Genomic DNA, 23301 nt, shown 5'->3' on the forward strand with positions numbered 1-23301 from the left:
GAGCAAGTATGGAAAAATCATAGTCCTTCCGATGTTGCTCCTTATATACTCATGGACAATTTGTCCAAACCTTAATTAATAATACTTTTAGCTTGTTCTAAAAAAAAAATAATAAAATAAAATAATATCACTGCTCAAAGCTAATGACATCCTAAAGTGCGCAATTAATCTTAGAATTTAGGAAGGGTTGTAATGTTGATCAACATTGTACACGTGTGAAGTCATCTTAGGTGAGAGATCGACGGATAGAGTATCTACATCAAATGAAATGTTCTCGTTACTGAAATGTTATGCTCCATACAAGATTTGTTTCTCATTTTTCTCATTAACAAAAGCTATCAACCGATTAATATCCTTGTTTGATGCATTATTTAAGATTTTAAGTAGTATCTTTTTTTCTCATTTGTAGTTGGTTACTTATCTTATATCTTTTGACAAGATGAATATTATCATGAGCTTTGACATAATATAGACAACTATGTACTTCATAATACACAAATCTTTACCTCTATTTCTCATAATTCTAAAATTTGATTCTAAAATAAACTCGCAAATCAAAATGAATATTAATTAATAAGGATTCGTTTGACATTGCTGTGGTTTTCTGTTTCTTGGTTTTTTGTTGTATAAAAGTACATGATATATGTTACATAATGAATCAAAAATTATTTAAACTTATTAAAATCATAATAATTTTGGAAACTGACAACAAAAAAGTGAAAACACCTTTTTCTTGTTTCCAGTTTTTGGTTTTTAATTTTCGAAAATACAGAAAACTGAGCCATAAATGATGCCAAACAAGCCCTTAGTTAATTAAAATATTAAATTAATATGGCTCTTTATCAACCAAACAAAAAATGAAAAAAAAAAATAAAATAAAAATTACTACGTACTAAAAAAAAAATGCTAAACTTGTCTTTTCAGATTGACACTCAACAATAATTACAACTCACAAACAAAACAAAACAAAACAACTCTTATGCTACAAATTATACAACCTCATTTCGAGGATACAAACAAACAAACAAAAAAATAGGATAGAATTACAAAATCAACATATTCATTTCTCTTGTGATTTGTGAACCTTCTATATTAATTAAGCCAAATATCTTTTATTTCTTCATATGATTGGTTCACTGTCTGTCATTCTTTCCTATATAGCGTACAAAGCTGGCAACTCACTGAGTAGTTTTCCATGAATATTCCCAGTTCAAGACAAATACATCAGTCTAATTTCCATTTTTTACATTAAGTTACAAATCACAATCAAAGTTCTCTCCTTTGACCTTTCTAAATACAAATCATTAACCTCTTTTCAATCAAATCCAATATTCCAAATATATCAATCAACCCCATTTCAAATCATACAATATAAATAAATGGGTTTGGAAAGGGAAGAAGAAGAACCCCCAAAAATGTCAAAATTAAGGTATAATTCTCCTTTAATTCAAGTAATATTAATAGGGTTAGTATGTTTTTGTTTCCCTGGTATGTTCAATGCATTATCTGGTATGGGGGGTGGTGGTCAGGTTGATCATACAGCAGCAAATAATGCTAATACAGCTTTATACACTACATTTGCAGTGTTTGGGATTTTGGGTGGTGGAATTTACAATATATTAGGGCCTAGATTGACCTTACTGGCCGGGTGTTTGACGTATGTGCTGTACGCAGGCTCGTTTGTGAACTATAATCACCACCATTCTCAGGGTTTTGTGATTACTGCAGGTGCACTTTTGGGTGTGGGTGCTGGTTTGTTGTGGGCTGGTCAAGGAGCTATCATGACTTCATATCCTACAACTAAGAGAAAAGGGAGTTATATTAGTATGTTTTGGAGTATATTTAATATGGGAGGAGTTATAGGTGGGTTGATTCCATTTATATTGAATTATAATAGGGCTGAGGCTAGTTCTGTTAATGATGGTACTTATATTGGATTTATGTGTTTTATGGGTGTTGGTGCATTTCTATCATTGTGTATTTTGCCACCTAATGAGGTGATTAGGGATGATGGGAGTGTGTGTACTCATATTAAGTACTCGAATGTAACGACTGAACTCGTTGAGATTTTGAAGTTGTTCTTGAATTGGAAGATGTTATTGATTGTGCCAGCTGCTTGGGGGAGCAATTTTTTCTATACTTATCAGTTCAATAATGTGAATGGGGAGTTGTTTAATTTGAGGACTAGGGGGTTTAATAATGTGTTTTATTGGGGGGCTCAGATGTTGGGGTCTATTGGGATAGGATACTTGATGGATTTCAGCTTCCAGAGTAGGAGGAAAAGGGGATATTTGGGGATTATTGTTGTTGCTTTGCTTGGAAATGCAATTTGGGGAGGTGGTCTAGCCAATCAGTTGAGGTACTCAAGGAATAATGTTCCTGAGAAGTTGGATTTTAAGGATTCGGGTGCTGCTTATGCCGGTCCATTCCTGTTATATTTTAGCTTTGGCTTGTTGGATGCCATGTTCCAAAGCATGGTTTACTGGGTTATTGGTGCTCTGGCAGATGATTCTGAGACACTTAGCAGGTAAGACAAAACTTTTAGATTGGTCTTATGCAGTAGTAATTGGTATTGTTGTTTAGTCTTATTGTAGTTGATGAATCTGCTATAGAATTGGAATTACTAGTGAAAATGATTCATTGAGTTATGAATATAGGCGGTGTTTTATTATTGCTGTTGTTGGTGCATCTATTGGGGGATGGGATTGATGTGGACTGAAACATTAGTTTCTGTAAATTGTTTCAGGTACAGTGGATTCTACAAGGGAGTGCAGAGTGCAGGGGCAGCAGTTGCTTGGCAAATTGATGTACACAGTGTCTCGTACCTTAACCAGCTGATTGTGAACTGGGTATTGACTACAGTCAGTTATCCCCTCCTGCTTCTACTAATAATGTTTGGAGTTAAGGATGAAAGTGTAAATGGAGAACAATTCTTAGAAGATAAGAATGATAGGCTAAGCAGTTTATCTTGATGCTTATGCTTCATCTTGACCTTCGGCTTTTCGTGCTATATTGTTATAGTCATAGTGAAGATATGATGTAAGTTTAGGAAGTAAGTGCACTTCTAGATGGAGGCAGGCTTCACATCTTAAATCAGAGTGCCTAGGACATGTGCTGACTCGTGTGATCGTGTCTGACTTATATATCTGTTATATACTTATAGTGTCAAATTGTTAATCAACTTAATGAAATAATGTGTTTCTAAAAAGATAAACAGTATTATTTTTGTTGATTGGAAAATTTCTCACAGTTAATCCTCTTTATACATGTCTGTATCTCTGCTAGGCATGTAATTTTGAATTTTGCCTACTTAATAACCATTGGAGACCTGTTAGCAAGATACAAAAAGAGTGAATACTCTCGTCCTTTCTGCAGTTTTAGAGATCATTAGGCTGGCATGTAGGACATGAATGACTATCGAAATCTGGTTAGTAGGAAAAATTAATTATTGCTGATATGTATGCTGCCAAAGGAAATTTACTGCTGCTGTATAATGCTGCCCCTTATTCTTGTCCTCTGTTAGTTGTATGAGTGGATGGAAAAGATATACTGTCATACAGCATGTGAATTCAAGCTGTGCTTATTACTTGACAAAGGCTGTTACTTCAATGTTGCTAACTACAACAGAAGAAAATTCTAGAGTTTATGCTGATAGCTAGAAAGAAGTGTAAGGTGTGTCATGCTCTGTGAATGGGGGATGTCACCTTGAAATACCAGCATAGAGCTGATAAACGTTGACATATTCGGTGTTAAGCAAAGATCCCTTTTTGTAATATGTGAAGCATCTATAACCATGCATATGTAAAATTGAACTTCATCCATTGTTATTGAATTTCGTCTGCAACACTGGATTCAGTCAAGATAAAAGGCTTTTTTGAAAAAATTTACTATCTAAGTTTGATGATTAGAAACTTCAAGATGCCAGATACTGAAAGAGTTCTTTTCAAAGGAAGTTGTTCAACAGATTGGGATATCATTTACTGCATTTGATGTGTTGATCTGGCCAACTTTTGTTGTCAATTGTCATATTCTGAAACTTTGGGCTGCTTTTATGTATCCTCCCAACACATGATTAACATATATATTTTGCTGCTACTTATTGTTTGACTGAACAGAATGACCATACTCTGATCATCCAGGATTCATTATCAAGATTGGTATTATTCTGTGTACCAGGATTATTGCTTCATCTGTTTCCCTTGTTCTTTTTTGTTTATTTGCCAATCTAATAAGGGGTCCTTATGCTCTTTGCCTAACCAGGGAACTCCCTTTCAAACCCTATACCCCTGAAGAAAAACGATGTAGTGTATAGAAATAATCTGTATAATGTTTTGACTTATATTGTCTTTGTTTGGCTAATGCGGGCTTTAGTAGAGCCATAGGCTACAGGTTCAGGATTAATGCTCAGAACTTACTGTGCCTGGTTTTTGGAGGGGATAAAGAAACAAAATATGCCTTTGTGACATCGAATGAAAATGACTGGTGCAGATTTTGCTTGATATGTGGATTTTATTGCTGTTGAGTTCAAAACTACGATTCTTATTGAGCGTGCACGGGTAAGTAAAACTCAACATCTGCTAGGCTTCCTTGCTGTCATGATTCAGGACAAATTGGCTATTGGATGTTTAGGCCAAGGATTTTTTTATTAGGATGTTGCCTTTTGGAGTATCATGTGAGACAGATCACCCATACATACATGTTAGTAGTTGTATATGCATAACTGTAAAATGGAAAAAAGACATTTTATTTGGTTTAGATGCAAACACTCACTACATGCTGTACCAATTACAAAAAAGAATTTTTACTCAGGTATCATAAATCTGTGCACTTAAGTATAATGTTCTATAAAATGGTCAATGTTCGGTTGTAACGAGAGGTGCATCGCTTTTTTCTTCTGAGGGTTGAGCCTCAACTACCTTGGCTTCTTCTACTGGCTCAGGGATCTTCTCTATCTCAGAAGTGTTAGTAACCTCAGCTGGAGCAGCTGGAGCAGCCTCGGCGGCTTCAGTTGGGGCAGCCTCATCTTCAGCTGGAGCAGCCTCAACCTTAAACTCGGTCTGCTCCTTGGCCTCAGCCTCAGCCTCAGCCTCAACCTTCTCCTCAGCCTCGATCTTCTCCTCGGCCTTGGCTTCTGCTACCTCTGTGATGAGCTCCCTGGCTTGTGTTGATTTTGAGGACTCTTTTGCTTCTTCTGTGGTTTCAGAGAGACCTACTAAGGGCTCTTCTGTTTTTGTCTCTTCACCTCCATTATTTTCCTATCATAACACACACACACACACACACAAAAGGAAAATCAACAACAAATGTAGGCATTTGCTTTTTTAAAAAATGAAAAAATGTTGGCATATCAATATAGTCATTTTATTAGAATTCTGATTATTGTGGATCGTATGGAAATGCTCAAATGTACGTATAATAGAAACGTGACTTACTATCTCCGTTAAATATTAGTTGCAATTTTGGGTATTACTTGTGAGATATAAAGTATTTCAAAGTTGCAATTAATATTTAATGGAGGTAGTATTATTTTAGGGTTAAGATAAATGGGTGACAATGTCATGCTCATGCACACATGAGGCCGCAGTTGTGACTTGCACCTTTTTTTTTTTAAAAAAAAAAAACAATGTAAATCAAACTGACGTATAACATTAATTATCTAAAAATTGAAAAGTAGGCTAGCTATTTTGCATACCTGTGCAACGGGGTCGGACTCGGGCTTATCAACGGCAGGAGCCTCAGCGGGCACAGGCTCGTTGATGTCCAAGTCCTTAGGTCTGCTAGCACAGCCGCCCATGATCGTCTAAGGGGTTGTAAATAAGGACGATTCGGGCGAGTATTAGGAGGTGAGAGGGATGAGAAAAAACTTGGATGAATGTAATGTTATTGAAAGTTTTTATTGTTTTATTCCACAAATGAGGCTGCTTTGGATGATGGAAGGAGGCATCTCTTATAGGATGAAAGGGAGCTCTAAACATAGGGAGTGCTAATGTGCAATGCTCCATAAACAATGCGCAACTTTCTGTTCCTTTTTCTTAGGCTTTTGCCTTACAATTAATTTGTGGTTCATTTTTGCATGACTTTTTTCACAAGGACAGCAATTTTCCTGTTTCACAATTTTTTTAGTTGGTTAATTAAAAACCGTTAATAAAATTAATAGAGTAGTAATTTTATTTTTGCAAGAGATTATCAATAATAATAACGGCAGTGAAGGAAGTCGAGGTTTTTTTTTTTTTTCTAACTAAAAAAAATACTCGTAATTTTTAATTATTTCATTTCGACTACGTTGTTTAACAAATTTATAGTATTCATATGTAAGGTAGACACTTAGTACATTTTTTTTTAAACAACAAATTTATAGTATTCATATGTAAGGTAGACACTTAGTACATTTTTTTTTTTTTTTTTTGTTAGAAATTAGCAATTTAACTAGGATGGGAAATCTTTTTGGGGACTTGATTAATGCTTTTTGCATCTAGAGGGAACTTGGGATCAAGAATGCCTAAAAAGTTACAACAGTGTAATTTTTATCAACTTTTGATCACTTACAAATCAACATGCCCTTGAATTAATTGTGAGTGCATGCATCAATTTTGATCACACATATTAAAAATGTAGTTCAACAAAATTAAATAAATACTACATCCATTTCATATTTTTTGCAACTTTGGATATTATTTGAGAGATATAAATATTAGGAAAAAGATATATGCAGCCTTAGAAGCTAAAAATGGAAAGAATCGACAATGAATAAACATTTATTACACCGATTTACTCGTGAATTGTTGATAAATTCCCAACTTAAAACTAAAAAAGGAAATATATTAAATGCTTAGGGCTGCATGTAGCATTACTCTAAATGTTATAAAGTTGTAAAAAAATATGAAACGGAAGTAGTAAATAAATAAATAAAAATGAGACTAATGGCCATTGGACAAGGGGTACATGTAGTTAAATTATTGATTTTTACTAACTGAAATTGATTATTACGAAGTATTTTTCTAGTGGTTCATTGTAAATCTATAATATAATTTCTTTCCTATGAAACTAATATATACTACGGTGTAACTAAAATTGATGTTAATTCTACTTGCTTTTACAAATTAAAATCTACTTTTATCAAACTAGACCTGGTTTTTATAGAATTCGTGATAAAATAAATTACAGTAGTGTGGAATATGATAGATCATATAAGATTTGAGATTTTGTAATTATCATCAATCATTTGTAGACATCAATCTCCTTTATCAAGTCTTAACCCTTAAGGCTCTATCTAGAAATAATTCTTATATCAACTCTCCCTTCCAACCCTCCTAATGGCCATGACTCCCATGAGGGTTCAAATTCTAGAAAACATCATGAAATTCAAGGTGAGCGACAATCCTAGATTCCTAGAGACACACCACTTCTTAACTTGTTATACTTAAATCGATCAACACGCGAGGTAAAGTAATAGAAGTAACAAATAACCATTCAAGTGATATAAATAATGGTATTGACATGTATATCAAATTTAGGTATCAATCATTATACAACAAAGAAAGTACAATAGTTTTATTTAATTTCATAATATTACAAGCAAAACCGCTACTTGAACACAAACAAGGACTTGTTAAGAAAAAACAGTGAAAAAACGTTCTCCAATAGTTGTGTCCTATCAACGGCACGTTTCCTTTTTGAGAAAAAGTAAAGAAAACAGCGTACAACAGCTAGCCAAAGAATAACCAGTAAACCAATTCAACCACCATTTGACCATACCATTCTTGGCGTACCATTTCAATTTCTCTCCTTCTTCCCCAAAATCCCAAATTTTAGGGGTTTGAGGACCCCAATTTCAATTCCTCTCAAACCCTAAATTTCATAATTTAACCTCCATTAAAATGTTTCACCGAAATTTCAAATCATCTTTCCTAATTTTCTCTCTCCTCTTAATTTCCTTTACTTTGGTAAAATCCGACACCCAAACTTCCGTCATTCGATTACCTTCCGATTTCGCCGGAAATGCTGAATTATGCTCGCCGGAAGAATCATCCGGAAAATCCTGCCCGGTTAAATGTTTTCAACCCGACCCGGTTTGCGGCAAAAATGGGGTGACTTACTGGTGCGGTTGCGCAGATGCTCATTGCGCGGGTACTCGGGTCGCCAAACGTGGGTTTTGTCAGGTGGGAAATGGTGGATCGGGCCCATTATCGGGTCAAGCTTTTTTGTTGGTTCATTTGATTTGGTTGATTGTTCTAGGTTTTTCTGTTCTTTGTGGGTTACTTTGAAATTTTGAGATTTGGTACTAATTCATTGTAGAAGGGATTGTTGTATGTAATTGAGAAAATGAGATTGATTTTAGGTTCTAATTTCAGAGGATTGTAAATTTTTAAATTTCTGGTGTGATAAATATTATTCTTTTATGTATGTATTTGAATTTGACAAATTCATATTGATAAATGAAAATTTCTTACTCTTTGCCTTTATGAGTATAATTTCTTGTAATTTTTGCATTTGGAAAATTATTTATTTTCAATACTGGTCCAATAAGAATGATATAAAGATCTTGACACCTTAGTCCGAAGCAGCTTTACATGGATCTACACCATGCGTTCATGCCATGTCTTGGCCAAGTTTTACTTATTTTCCATTGCGCCATCATCAGAATGTGCCATCCTTCTTCATGCCAAGCATTATTTACTGTTCATGCCTAAGCCTGGCTGCCATCTATTATACGAAGCAGTAAAAAAGTCACATAAATGGCAGAGGCATCATAAATCAAGAAAAATACTCCATAATAGGTTTTGATACCTTCATCATTAAAAGAGGGAAGAACAAAACCACAGTTTTGTTCAAAACATTATTCTGACAGACTGGAGCCTGAAGCCCTGAAGGTAGCCCCAAGCACATTCCAACAGAATGAGAAATGAGGGCATGGTTCCTTCATAAAGCTAAACAATTAGGTCAGCTAGACATATCTGTTAAGCAAAATGAGTTTGAGTACCTTAGAGGCTAAATGAATGAAACATTACATCAAGCAAAATTTTCCTCAGTTTTCTTCTCTAATCAACAAACTGAAAGTAGATCTCCCTTGTATGTCCTATAATTCTCCTACTCAGTTTTCTTCGGGCTTTGAAGTGAAAAAACAGGTTTGTCTTCTGCTGCTGAAGCTTTTTTATCATCTTTACTTTCATTTTGTGTGGCTGAAGATGTTGGATTGAAAGGCGAAAAAGTTGAATTCTCTCCTTTGCTGTTTGCAAACATTTTCTGATAGAGAGAAAGCCCCATTGCCATTGTGCTGGAAACATCATTCATTGCTGCAGGAAGCACCATAATTGTAGACTGAAACAGCAACAAAAACCGCAAAGATTAAATCAATGACACCTCATGTTAGAACACTTAATTAGATGAGCTGTTATAGATCAGTTATTTACTTCCTTAGCCATGTTGTTATAAGCTTGCACATAGTCTCGGGCCAATTTGAGATTTGCAGCCTACAAAATTTGACATGGTCAACAAATACCAACATAAGTTTATTGCTACAATAACTACAATGAACATGAAGACTATACCGCTTGCAGCCTACAAAATTTGACATGGTCAACAAATACCAACATAAGTTTATTGCTACAATAACTACAATGAACATGAAGACTATACCGCTTGACCGTTTCCTTTAAGAGCTTCAGAAACGATACGGATGGCCTCTGCTTCACCTATATCCACATATGATTATACATAGTTCATTAACAGCTCAATGACTAGCAAAAATTACAAATTCCAATGGCATCAATAAAGATATAACATAGACCTGTTGCCCTGTTAATTTGGTCCATCTTTGCAGCATCTGAAGTTAATACAACAGCTTCTTTCTTTCCTATTACACACAAATGACACAGTAAATAAACATTTGGTGATAAAAGACTATCTTGCAGACACAGTAAATTTCTAAATCAATAAGATGCAGTTTTTCACGCATCTCAGCAGAACAAAAAACAATTTTAACAATGCAGCCACCAACAGCAGTTTGCTTGATAAACCGCTAACCTAGAGCTTGTTTGACACAATCCAGTTAAGCTATGAGGATTTTGGACATACATGAACCTTAGACATGCAGATTGATTCATTAATTTTGTATTTTGCCAGTTAGTTCATGTCAGGGAAAAAGCCAAAAAGGTGTAAAAAACGTACTTATACCTAAACTATAACTGAATACTACGCCTTGCTAGCTGGACCAAGGCAGGAGTAGAAACCTTAGGTACGAAAAATGATTCAGGGTGATAAACATACCAAAGACATGGATGTAATTCAGGAAATTGATGCTCAAAAAAGTACTTGGAAATTATGGCAAGGGGAGTAGGACAACTATTCTTGCACACCCATGAGGCTATATACCCCCTTATGCTAATGAGCACAGGAAATTAGTGCATGTTTGACATAAATTTAGGGAAGAAAATAGAATTAAAAACAAATAAGAAAGCAAAAGGGTATGTTAAGCGTTACTTTATTATTGGTCGTTTCATCTACCAAAGGAAAGGAATCCCTCATATCAAATCGAGGATTGAAGAATATATTTTGTTACCATTACAGCAGGGTAGGGAAGGGAAACCGATAGGTGGTAATGTTACCCTTAGGAAATAGAGGGTGTTACCCAAACTCTCATTTCAAACAATTGGTAATGGTAATAGAAGGGGTTAAAATGATTACAATTTCACCACTCTAAAATACTATACCAACATTGCTCTTAAAGCGTACAGAAGAGGTTAGAGCTGTTGCATAGTTAATATTGAAAACCTATGAGAGCAACTTTTCCAGGAAAATTTCTAGTGATGAAGGTTTTTTCTTTTCTTTTTTTTTTTTCCAGGAAAATTTCTTGTGATGAAGCATAATCAACCTGTAACACTACATTTTCAGCTAAAACTTGGAGTATCAATTTAGTAGGTGCTTCTTGTTCATTTCCAAGTGAAAGTTGCACTACAAGGGTAAAATGAGAAAGCTCAGATCATCTGCTGATTGACTATCATGGTTTTTTGACAACTTCAACACTAGTTTTCATAGATACCAACCAGAACATCAAACATTAATCCTACAGCCAACCATATAAAAAATTCCTAATCATAACCTAAAATATTTGAAGCAAATTTTAGGAGCGGTTTCCGCAAAAAGGGCCAAAAACACAGCATATAATGAACAGCCAAAAGTAAAGTACATTATCCACTATAATCAACCTTCAAAAGTTATAATCAAACAACACTATGATTTTGCATCATCAGGGGTGAAACTGAATGAAAAGGACAATTGAAACATCAGAAATACAAATTCAATGCATCAGAGTGGATGAGAATGCAAGTGACAGAACAAAGAACATACATGTATGTGAATAGAGTCAAGAGAACCACGATTGTGGATTGGGGACGAAGAATCGATAAATAAGGCAATACATACTAGGAACAAATTCTACTCAACTCATCATATGTTAGACAATATTGTATCACACGTTAACAAGTAAATGGGAATTGATCTTCTTTCCAAAAGGCTAAGTAAGATGGACAGACTCCGATAGCCAACTGATGATACTCGGTATTGGAGTTCAGCTCATGATGATATGTATATAATAACCCACACCTAACAGCATTCACATTCAAAGTCAAAAATAATAGAAGGGTAAAGCTTGACAGACCTTCTGCCTCAATGATTAAAGCTCTTTTCAACCTCTCTGCTTCAGCTTGCTTTTCCATACTTTCTCGTATCCCAGGAGGTGGAAGAATATCCCCTGAAGAATTTGAATAATAAACAAAGAAAAGCATTTAGAGGGGAAAATTTTTTTAGGTTGAATTTAAAAGTTTTAAGTATAAGTTGGTGATAAAAGCCGCTTACTTATCTCATAACGGCGACAGATAAGACCCCACTGTGAGGCAACTTCATTGATAGCTTCCTGATTATATATAATTAATAAAGCAATAATCAGTTGAAATCTCTCTAAAATACTATTAGTAGTACAATTTTAATGCATGTACTTGGAGCAAATATATGAGCCAGATAAAGTTAAGCACAGCAATCAACAATTAGTATATAGGGAAAAAAGCATTATCTCAACTATGATATGCTATGTACATCTCGTCACCTGAGTTTCTATAGGTCAAATTTTATAAAGGAATCTGATAGCATATAGTACAAGGTATAATGTGGTAAATGACAAAGCTATAAATGCTATCGTCAATTGCATGGAAATACAGTATGGTTTCACATAAGCTGTAACTGAAGAACTCAACATCAAAATGTTGTGTAAATTATAAACTTAATCATACATCACGCATTGGAACACAATATGAAGAAACCCTACTAAGGCAAATAAGATCATACACCGCAAGCATAAGGTATATATATGTCAATATTCAGAGATAAATGTATTATAGCAAAGGATTAAAGACAGGGTGATAAGAATCATACCACAATGTTTGCATTTATAGTGTCTCTCTCCATAAAGGTCCTGTCAAGTGGCATTTTTCCAATAGCACTACGCATCACAGTTTGTGCTAACTGAGTTACTGCATAGAGGACATTATCATTGCCATATGACGCCTGTTTTGCATCAATGACCTACAATTTGACATTCCTAAGTTCAGCACACGCAACAAATAGCCAGTAGCCAAATTGTATATAAACTTTGCAGCCTTTTGTCACACTGGTATAACACTAATCACCAGCAGTAACATATCGGTATAAAACTTAATAGGTGGATTCATTTGAACTTAGCTTTGCACTGGAGCATGCGCCAATGGCTCACATCATAATTTTCTCTGTTTTTGCAGTATTTTATATTTACTTTAGTCTATGTTTTTACTTTTTAGTTATTCTCCATTAGCATCATTCCTCTCCTTTCCATTTAGCACTAAGTGCATTGAACTATAAATAACATCAAACAAACGCTCTGGATAGTGAATTACTAATATATCACTGCTTCGCCAATAACAACTTTAAAAAGAGTCATATGTGCATATCAATATTATACCAATATGTCACTGCTTTGCCGATAACAACTTTTATACCAAGTGGCAAAAGGGTGTGGACTATGATAACAATCTGGCTACAACTAAAAATTACACACACACAATCACAAGAAAGTACCAGAATACCTTGACAAAGAGGACACCATTCACCCTAATGCTAACATTGTCAGTAGTAACAGCAGGTTGCTCAGGAATTTCGATGGTCTGTTCTTTCAGTGAGTGTATGTATGCGATTCGGTCCACAAATGGTATTAGTAAATGCAACCCTGCTTCAAGAACACTACTGAACTTCCCAAAACGTTCAATGACATATGCTTCTTGTTGAGGCACAAATCTTATACCCCAATTGATAGCTGTCCTTCTCATATACCTACTCAAATAGTCAAGTGCATACAAATTACACTGATATCCCAACATACTAACACAATATAATTGCAAAAACCTCCAAAATCATCAGTATATTTGTTTCTACCATTAATTCATCATCTGCAAAATGTTAATCATCCAAAATGTTGTCTCAACTCTCAAATCCTCTCAACAAACAACTCATCATCTCACATAGAAAATTGAGAATAACATTTATTCCAGCATTTCTTAGCAAACCACACAAAAATGTACAACAGAGAGAGCAAACAGGAGTGCGTCAAAGTTAATGAAGAACATCAAATAAAATCTCGCAAACTATTTATCGCAAATCTCGCTGCTCCTGGAAATGATGTACCTCAAATGAAGTTAACTAATAAGAACATCATTTACAACAACATTTGCAAATTACGATTTCAATTTTCACAATAACACAAATTCAACAAAAATTAAGCACAATAATTAAATTATAAACCAAAAACTGAACTCATTCAAGCATAAAATTCACCACAAATCACATACTCTCAATAAATTACAAGTTCAAACCAAAAATTAAGAGCAACAATTACTTCAATATTTCAAGAATCACACTAATAACGAACATTTTCAATTACAACTACGAAAATTCTAAGTCACATTAACACAAATTCAAGAAACAATGTAGAAACGAGATTACATTTCTAAATCGAAATCAAGAAAATATACCTCTCATAAGGATCAAAATTACGACCAGAGGAGAAATTGCGAGACTGATTAAGTAGCGCCGAGTAATTATTAGAGGGATAAAACGGAGATTGATTGAGAATCGATGAAGTAGAGATACTTCTTAGTTGATTGGGAATTGGAGAAGAAGAAGTAGTTGAATTTTGGTGCGAAAAATTGTTGAAGAAATGACGAGAAATTGTAGAATATGCTATTGGAAGTGATTTTGCAGAAGATTCAAGAACCCTAGTTCTTGCTAATCTTGAGATCGACATTTTCAGCAGGTTTTGAATGCTTGAAGAATTTCTGTGCTTAAGCCCTAGAATGAGGAAGTTCAAGCTAAAACCCTTTTCTTAAGAGGATGAGATCATTTTTAGAGGGAGAATTTATCAGATGGTTAGTGTTTTCTTTTTTTTTTTTTTTTTTTTTTTTTTTTTTTTGACAATAGCAAAATGGTTAGTGTTTTCTTGCGGAACAATTTTTTAAGTTTTTTTTTTTTAAATAAAATGTTTGCTTGAAGAGTAATTAATCAACCATAAAAGATACGGGTTACTTAATTTTCTCAAAATAATAATAATAATAATTGTTTGCTCGATATTTCAAAAATAAAAAATAAAAAAAATAATTGTTTACTCGAAAAGTAATTAATTAACCATAAAATACTTTTAAAATAATATTCTTGAAATATATAGGGTGTAATATAGTCATTCAAATAATGTTTTTTAAATTTATTTAAAGCGACTTAGAGAATTTTGATAAATGTCTTGGTATACCGGTTAAATTAGTCCAACTACTTCGTAATAAGTAAATTCTTATTTGGGGGTAGAGTTTTTTTTAGAGAGTTTTTAGCTCATGGTGTTAAAGGTCTATTCTGTTACCTTATTTTCACTTATTTCAAGTATAATAAGTTTAGATAAGTTCAGTTTAGGTTAAATAAGTTCTGATAAAGGTTATGCAAGTACAAATTACAACTAAAATAAATTCTAATAAGGTTTAATAAGTTCAGATAAGTTCAGGTAAGTAAAGATAAGTTCAGATCAATGAAAATCAAGTGAATAGAACACATTCTAAATATTTGATCATTATGAAAAGAACTACTTTGGGACTTTATTAAGGAAAAATTGGTATTAATAATCCTAACTTTGGCCGATTTTCTTTAAATAATCTCAAGTTTTTATTATTCTGAAATAATCTCAACTTAGGGCATGTTCTCTTCAGTTCAATTCCTAATTTTCTTCTCTCATAAACAATTCAGTTCAACTCAGTTCAGTTCAGTTCCTAATTTCCTTCTCTCATATAAAATTCAATTCATTTCAGCTCAATAAATGAGAACAGGCTCTTATACATGTATCTTTCTAAAATAATCCGAAGTTTATTTTTGTTGTTTTTGTTGTTTTTGTTGTTCCTTTTTGGGACTATTATGTACTACAAAAACAAAAGTTCGGATTATTATAAAAGATGTCTATATAAGTTGGGACTATTCTAGAATAATAAAAAGTTGGGTAATTCAAAGAAAATCGGTCAAAGTTAAAATTATTAAAACCAATTTTTCCCTTTATTAAACAACTTATTAAAAGAACTGTATAAAAAAAAGCTCATGAAAAAAGTTTTTTGAGCCGTGTTTATTATTAAATAATGATTGGAATTTTTTAAATTTATAGACATCTACCAAACACTTTCATACCAGATTACCAGCAACTATTTACAACCAAATAGTCAAATCAGTTCATACAATTCATTATAGAATACCAAGCTACTAATCAACTTCATGACAATTTATCGAACATAACCTAAGATCATTTTTAAGAGGAGGGGAGGGAGATAAGGCTCATTGTTTGAAAGTATCATTTTACTTTATTTTATTAATGAAACTAGATTAGTCTCGTGCGATGCACAATTCAAACAAATAAAATATTTTAAATTGTTCATTTTCTTACATCAAAAGTAATAAAAAAATCCCAAAATTAATAATACATACATCAAATATTTTTTTAAATCATATAGAGCTTATAGAAAATTGAATGGTGAAAGGGGTATTAAGGAAGAGAAATTAAATTATTTAGATTGATTTTAATATACTGATACTAATAATAATAATAAATATATAGCTAATCAAAATTTTAATTAAATAAAATAAAATTTATAAAATAATGTGATCATGTATAATTTTGGAGGGAAAAAATTTAATAACAACTTGACATGTATCTAGGATGATGTCAGCGATTGTTATTTTAGTATAGATTAATAATTAATAGATAGATAGATCCTTTTAGTTAAAAAAATAAAAATAAAAAATAAAAAAATTTACTACGTCCACCACATCACATGGACCAGATTGGATTGAAACGACAGCCCATAAGATTATAAAAAGCTCAATAAGAAATCCAGTAGCCCAGCAGCATTTAGCCCGCAATACATTAGTTGGCTCAACTACAATAGATGCTGACCATTCTGCGAGATCCAGTTCACTATAACTCAATTTGCTGGAATCTAATAAGCTTGTACCGTCATGTAATCCCACCATGCCATTGGGTTGCCCTAGTCCTTGTAGGAGAAGTATTTCGTATTATGTGCTTGTATTACATAGTACCTACTCGTAATATCTATGGTACTTATTAAGTTTTGATCAGATAAAGTTAATAAGAAAAAAGATTAATGGTAGCCTCTTAATTAGTTATGGACTTAAGGGGCAAACTTAATGAATCATTTAGAAAAAAAAAAAAAAAAGGCACATACGGAGTATGAAGCAATTTCAATTGGACAAGGAAACGAAAATTGAAAAACTTGATGTTTAAAAGACTCAGTATGAATTCAAGATGTCATATGTTAGAAAGAATATAAAAAAATTCTTTTTAATTTTAAAAGGTTAATAGACTCCATAAATATAAAGCATATATAATAAATCATATATATGTATGTATGTATAATGACCTGTAACATCGCTCAAGCCAAAATCTAATTTGAAATGGCATAGCCATACCTTAGACTAATATCATGAATGATTATGCTCTTTTAAAAAGTAGTGTGAAGTGTCGATTAAAATCAAACAATTTAGTAGTAATATAATCTTCTTTTAGCTAAAAACATTACAATAGGTGGGAATACAATCATGCAAACTAACGTGGATTTTTCTTTTGAGATTGAACTTTCTCTTTTAGTTCATGCACCCTGCTTTTTGTAACGTGTACATATTGATTCATTACATTTCCAGGTATTAATTAATATTCCTAAACTTCTTGTTAAAATTAAAATATAGGTTTTGCCTTTACCATTTGCTATATAATTGTACCATATATTATAGACTATAATATATATCTGTGCTATTAAGGTCTCATTTGCTCTTAAATCACTTGACTAATTTTGATTTCAAGCATTAAGAAGAAGCTAGCAAGCTAAGATGGCACGCCTTATTCGTGTATTTTCGGCTCTTGTTTTGGTGATGCTTATGTTTACAGCTACAGGTAGGTTTGTTGATCTTATTTTATAAAATCGTTACCAAATTTTTAGGATGTTTAATTTATGATCACAGTAATACTGAATTAATACGTTGTGTATGAATAGAGCTAGGGCCAAATGTCGCGGAGGCTAGAACTTGCGAGACTAAAAGCCACAGGTTCAAGGGGCTATGTGGGAGGAAGGCTAACTGTGCTGCTATTTGCCAAGGTGAAGGCTTCCAGGGAGGCCACTGCCGAGGCTTCCGTCGTAGATGCTTCTGCACTAAACATTGCTAATTAATTATTTAGCATATATACAAAATACAGAGTACTCCATGTATATTACAACTTCATATATGTCATTTTGATAGTATGTAGTATGTAATGAATGAATATTACCTTTGAGTATGGGGTTGTTTTGAATAACATGGTTTTAATTTCTTTCTTGTTGTGGAGGTGTAGATTTGTGACGCTTGTCATGTCTTATATAGTTATATTTATGTTATGTACTACAATGAATTTTTGACATAATTTGACATACTCTTACCCTATTCAAAACATCACCTATGACCGCGATGAGGAACATTGTGACACACTTAAGCGGCAAATTAAAGAATACGTGCTACTATGACAAAATCTCTAAGGGCCTGTTACTGAATTGAGCTGAATTGAATTGAACTAAACTGATTGGAGTTGAACTAAACTGAACTGATTGGAGTTGAACAGAACTGAACTGAAATAAACCGAAATGAATCGTTTATGAGAAAAGGAAATTAGGAACTGAACTGAAATAAACTGAACTGAAATTAAGCTGAAGAGAACAGACCCGAAGTTCATGTATCTCACTTCTCATTGACTATAATGACAATTACAAGTACTAAAAAAAACTGCACATTCGTCAAATTACCTTAGTACCATTCATATTGATAAATTTCATACAATTTGATCTTTAGACTAATAAATCGTTTAATACATACTACTTCTTCCATTCCTTTTTTTGTTCTACACATTCTCTTTTTGTGAGAAAAAAAGTGATCAAAGCATAAAAAAAATAAAAAAATGAGAGTAATTAACAGTGATGACTCATTCAAACAATAATGGATGTGGATTAATATTATTAGCCAAAAATCTGATTTATTTATATTCTTATATATGTTACGGCTATTGATCTAATAAAAGTAACTCGAAATCACCTATATAAAATTCCATATTGAAAATCGAAAAATCTTGATCGATTTGATCTAACAAATACAAGCATGAAGGCCACAAACTTGACCTAATTAATAAAATTGATATGATTAAGATGGCTGGAGTGAATCTATTATTTATCAAAAGGAAAACGCGTACAATTAGTGTTATACTTAATTAGTTGTGACTTGTGCAAGTCCACGCCAAAATTACATAATTAAGAAGAATATGTATGTATAATTATGATGGAACATGTCAAGATGACAGACTTTGATATGTCCATACCATTAATTACTCTTAATCTTATCATAAAAACCCGTTATCCATATATTATTATCACAAAATTACAGTGTTTATTACGTATCTAATTATTAGAATGTTACGGAAGTTTTCTACTAATAGTTTATCAAACAAATTAACAATCAAATAATTTAAATATTGACAAATGCTCTAAGTTAAATATTATACTACTCTATTAGATGAGGTAGAAGTGAAGGAGTAATGTTTTCCACCCGCAACCCGCAACTTAAATTCTATCATGCATTCATGCATGTCAATTAATTCTTTCTCTGAGTTATGATTGAAGACGTATGTACGTAGTAATTATTACACTTAGAAATATGATGAATGATTCTCAAAACGTGTAGCACGTCAAACAGAAACAACCAGAAGAAGGAAGAAAAAAAAAAAAAAAAAAACAAACAAACAGAAATTAGGTGGACATTATTACTTTCATGCAAAAAGCTAAGAAATAAAAGATAAAATTTTCAAACGGATAATTGATAGCCAAACACAAGACCTAACTTCAAATTTTTCACAAAGCCTTATATAGTTATATATGACTGGTCACACCGTGTGACAGGGGTTACTTCGTTAGTGTAATAGTAGTTACTTGGTCAGTGTTAAAGGGGTTACTTCGTCAGCACTATAAGATTACTTAGTTAGTGTTATAGAGGTTATTTGGTCAATTTTATATAAATTACTTTGTTCTTTTTATAAGTGGTCACAGGGTGTAGCTTGCCACACACAAGACGGACTGTAAAATTTACTCCTAAGATTATATACAAAAATTAAAGATACGGAGTAATTAATTTGCATGAAAAAGGTGACCCCACATGAAAGTAAAGCAAAGGAAGACCATAAAAAGAGAAGATACAAGATCGAGAAAATGCCCGATAATGTTGATGACAAGTAAGGAGATAAAAAGGCAAGAAAATAATAGTAACACTAAACATATAGTAATGTCACTAATGTGCTAATGTCTAATGTAAGTGTAATTGTCATTTCAAAAGGAAATCAATGTTATGTTAGCCAACGCAAAAGAGAAAAGAGACCTACTCCACATATACATAATTATTTCATTTGAATCACTTATTTTGTTGATCTATGCTTTTTCCAATTCTTAATTTTCAGTAGCTTTTTCTAGATCTCGAACATGCTAGTAGCTAGGTTAGTATAATAATACTTTATTATATTATTTTTCTCTTTTTTAAAATAAATGCTAGTAGGTTAGTATAATACATAATCTGACTATTTTAACCAATGTAAATTACTGAGTAATGACTGATACACAAAACAAATTACTCATTGTACTACAATCCTTATTACGCAATTAAGTGTTTTATATGTGAAATGGTCGCACCATCATTAAACTACATGCGTAACTGGACCATAAATAAGAATATGTGTATAAGTTTATTGGTAAAGGATATTGAACTTTGATCAATAATAATCTATGATGTAATTTCAATTACACCGATTACAAAGTAAAACAAATAATATCATCATTCAAATTTATTTTATACCGAACAAGTAATTTGCACACTGATTTTAATGGTTATATAAGAGGTGAACATCCTGAACCATATACTCACTTGAGGTCTACTATTTAATAATAATAATAATAAAGGATAGCTCTTTTTTTTTTTTTTTTTTTATCCACCCGATTCACCCTTTGGGCTAATCCGGATTCGGGAATCAGTTTTGGGTGGTTAGGTTTCAGTTTCTTTCCAATTGTTGCTGCGGGAGATCAAACACGGGTCCTTCCTACCAAATATATTCCCAATCACCACTTCACCATAATCCAATTGATTATAATAAAGAATAGCTCTGGCTATATAAAGAGGTGCTTAGTGTAGTGATAGTAGTGTGCCACAAAATCTACCCTCGTTTTTTTAATTCAAGTGTAGTGAGAGAAAGAAAGAGAGGGAAACTAAAATGGAGCGGTCCTCACGTGTGTTTTCAGTTGTTCTTCTCATGCTTGTGCTTGTGATTTCCACAGGTTTATACTCCGTATTCTCTTTCAATTAATTCATTCTATTTCAATTAATTTATAACCCTACTCAATTTTTGTTGTTGTTTGCTTGAGTTTGAATACTTAGCATGTAATAATTAAATTTCATTCTCAATATATGAAATACATGCATAGTATATGTATGTAGTCATTGAAAAGCCTTACATGATAAGTATATACTAGCTCCGTAATAATAACTTGATTTTAATATTAAGCTACTATACCATCTAACTATCTAAGGTGACAACTATAAATAAACGAGTCTCAACAATATGATCGGATTCAGTTTTAAAACACTAGATTTTATTTTAATTCCAAGCTATAAATAAATCTCCTAATAAACTTGTAAAAAGAGATCGGACAAAAGAGTTAGATGTACTCAACTTTGTTCTAGTAAAAGTATTACTTTATTTTTGTTCAAATTTCTAATATTTTATTTTTCTTACCTTTAAAAAAACTTCTAATTAGTACGTGTAATGCAATAATAATGTTAGCCAAATTAAATAATGTTTAATTTACGTATGATATTTAATGTGAAATTTATCAAATACAGATATTGGTGCAAAGGTGGCAGAAGCAAGATACTGCGAGTCAGCAAGTTACAGGTTCAGGGGACTATGTGTTAGCAGGAGAAACTGTGCTAATGTTTGCAAAACTGAGGGTTTCCCCGGTGGCCGTTGCCGTGGCTTCCGCCGCCGTTGTTTCTGTTACAAACCTTGCGCCTAAGTATCGTGATCCGGTCTGATCTGATTCGATCCAGTTTCTTTGAGTGCTAGCTAGTTAGCTACAACTCATGACATTGATGTACCTTTGTGTTTATGCAATGTGTTCTAATTGTTGTTTTAAGCAACATGTATGAGCTAGTAATGTTGTTCTTTGTGTGTCATCTTTTATAAGATGCGTATGTTGTTACCTTCCTAAGCTAATGTTTCTACAAAGTAATTAATGTTACATCTGTTTCTTTTTGTTTATCTGAGTTATTTACATTTCTTCTAAGTTTTTAATGCACAATGTATATTTAATTACAATTTTTTAAAATCATCACACACATATACTGTATGTACAATAATTAACACAAAAAGATTATGTTTTGAATCCATAACATACATCGAGATATATCATAAGATCTCATATAGAGTTGGGTATTACTTATATATTAATTGATGAATATATATGGTAAAACTTGTCCCTCTTCAAATGAAATATTCTAAGTGAAATGTGCAAAAAGAATGAAGGTGTTTAATTAAGGTGCTACTTTCATGCCTCTTCAAATGGGATATTCTAAATGAAGTGAGCAAAAAGAATGAAGGTGTTTAATTAAGGTTCTACTTTCATATCGTATGTAAAAGGAATATCTTAAGCTATTCTTATAAACTTTTGAGTCAGATTTCCACTTCTTCAATAATTTTATCAAAAATATTACTCGTAGTCGTTGCAGAAGAGAATAATAGAGTAGTACTCGTATAATTTTGCTTTGGTCAGAAAAACGTTGCGATTTTCTGACAGTTTCCTAAAGTATACGGCAATATAGACAGTCATCTGAATCATGTATGTAATCAAATAAATTGATTTTTTTTTTTTTACTACTCCGTAGTTAATACCATAATTACCACACGTCTAGAACAGAATAACGCATCATGCATGCACCGACCAAATTTAAGAGGTACACATGTACTCATATACTACCTCCGTTTTTTATTAGTTAACACGTTTTGACTTTAGCACTATTCACATACCTCACTTTGACTATATTTTGTAATTTATATGTAAGGAAAAAAATAGTCAAGCGGGATCTTGTTAGATTCTTCACAATTTATATTTTCAAAATATCAACTTTTTATAATTTTTGGTTATCGGTAATTAAAGATATTAACGATTTAATTTGTGCATTGGCAAAGGTGTCAACTAAAAAGAAACAGAGGAAGTATTAGTGAAAATTCTATAACATTATTCTATACAGTAACTTTTTGGTGCAACATGCCACACCATGCGGCAAGAGGTTACCCGAGTTTTTTGGTTAGGGGTTACCTGAGTTTTTTAGTCAAGGGCTACTTGAGTTTTTCGGTCAGGAATACTCGAGGGGTTCACTTGGTTAAGGATTACTTAGTCAGGGGTTACTTGAATTTTTCAGTCAAGCCGCATACAAAAAATTATGACTCGAGAAACCCTTGACTGAGAAATTCGAGTAATCCCAACAACTCGAGTAACCTCTGACCGAAAAACTCAAGTAACCCCTGACCGAGAAACTCAAGTAACCCCTACCGCACGGTATAACAAGCCGCATATAAAAATTTGTGTATTTTATGTTGGATTAAAATTTTTTTAAAATTATATT

At 32.8% G+C, this 23301-nt stretch overlaps 5 protein-coding genes across 6 annotated transcripts; 3 read left to right on the top strand and 2 right to left on the bottom strand.

Annotated features, from left to right (window-relative positions):
- Positions 1-797: 797 nt before the first annotated feature.
- On the top strand, positions 798-3222 carry LOC145564246 (UNC93-like protein 1). The gene is made up of 2 exons (XM_081624572.1): positions 798-2527; positions 2747-3222. The coding sequence occupies exons 1-2, from the start codon at positions 1380-1382 to the stop codon at positions 2970-2972; spliced, it is 1374 nt and encodes a 457-aa protein (XP_081480698.1). The 5' UTR covers positions 798-1379; the 3' UTR covers positions 2973-3222.
- Positions 3223-4853: 1631 nt separating this feature from the next.
- Positions 4854-5904, bottom strand: LOC145565482 (uncharacterized). The gene is made up of 2 exons (XM_081625469.1): positions 5693-5904; positions 4854-5255 (listed from the first exon to the last, which is right to left on the bottom strand). The coding sequence occupies exons 1-2, from the start codon at positions 5792-5794 to the stop codon at positions 4854-4856; spliced, it is 504 nt and encodes a 167-aa protein (XP_081481595.1). The 5' UTR covers positions 5795-5904.
- A 2894-nt stretch (positions 5905-8798) lies between these two features.
- LOC145564247 (uncharacterized) lies at positions 8799-14414 on the bottom strand. The gene is made up of 9 exons (XM_081624573.1): positions 14055-14414; positions 13113-13356; positions 12427-12576; positions 11854-11911; positions 11657-11749; positions 9788-9853; positions 9637-9692; positions 9411-9470; positions 8799-9318 (listed from the first exon to the last, which is right to left on the bottom strand). Exons 1-9 carry the CDS (start codon positions 14324-14326, stop codon positions 9088-9090), a joined length of 1230 nt encoding a protein of 409 aa, XP_081480699.1. The 5' UTR covers positions 14327-14414; the 3' UTR covers positions 8799-9087.
- A 2715-nt stretch (positions 14415-17129) lies between these two features.
- On the top strand, positions 17130-17804 carry LOC145564249 (defensin-like protein). 2 transcript variants are annotated; one of them, XM_081624575.1, is made up of 3 exons: positions 17130-17262; positions 17423-17512; positions 17613-17804. In XM_081624575.1, the coding sequence occupies exons 2-3, from the start codon at positions 17449-17451 to the stop codon at positions 17780-17782; spliced, it is 234 nt and encodes a 77-aa protein (XP_081480701.1). In that variant the 5' UTR covers positions 17130-17262; positions 17423-17448; the 3' UTR covers positions 17783-17804. The 2 variants fall into 2 exon arrangements, with proteins under 2 accessions (XP_081480701.1, XP_081480700.1); XM_081624574.1 differs by lacking the exon at positions 17130-17262 and having other exon boundaries at positions 17401-17512.
- Positions 17805-20794: 2990 nt separating this feature from the next.
- Positions 20795-21937, top strand: LOC145564250 (defensin-like protein). Its single transcript, XM_081624576.1, has 2 exons — positions 20795-20954; positions 21520-21937. Exons 1-2 carry the CDS (start codon positions 20891-20893, stop codon positions 21690-21692), a joined length of 237 nt encoding a protein of 78 aa, XP_081480702.1. The 5' UTR covers positions 20795-20890; the 3' UTR covers positions 21693-21937.
- The last annotated feature ends 1364 nt before the right edge of the window (positions 21938-23301 follow it).

Source organism: Chenopodium album, chromosome 10 (assembly GCF_948465745.1).
Source record: "Chenopodium album chromosome 10, dcCheAlbu1.1, whole genome shotgun sequence".
Taxonomy (NCBI): Eukaryota; Viridiplantae; Streptophyta; class Magnoliopsida; order Caryophyllales; family Amaranthaceae; genus Chenopodium; species Chenopodium album.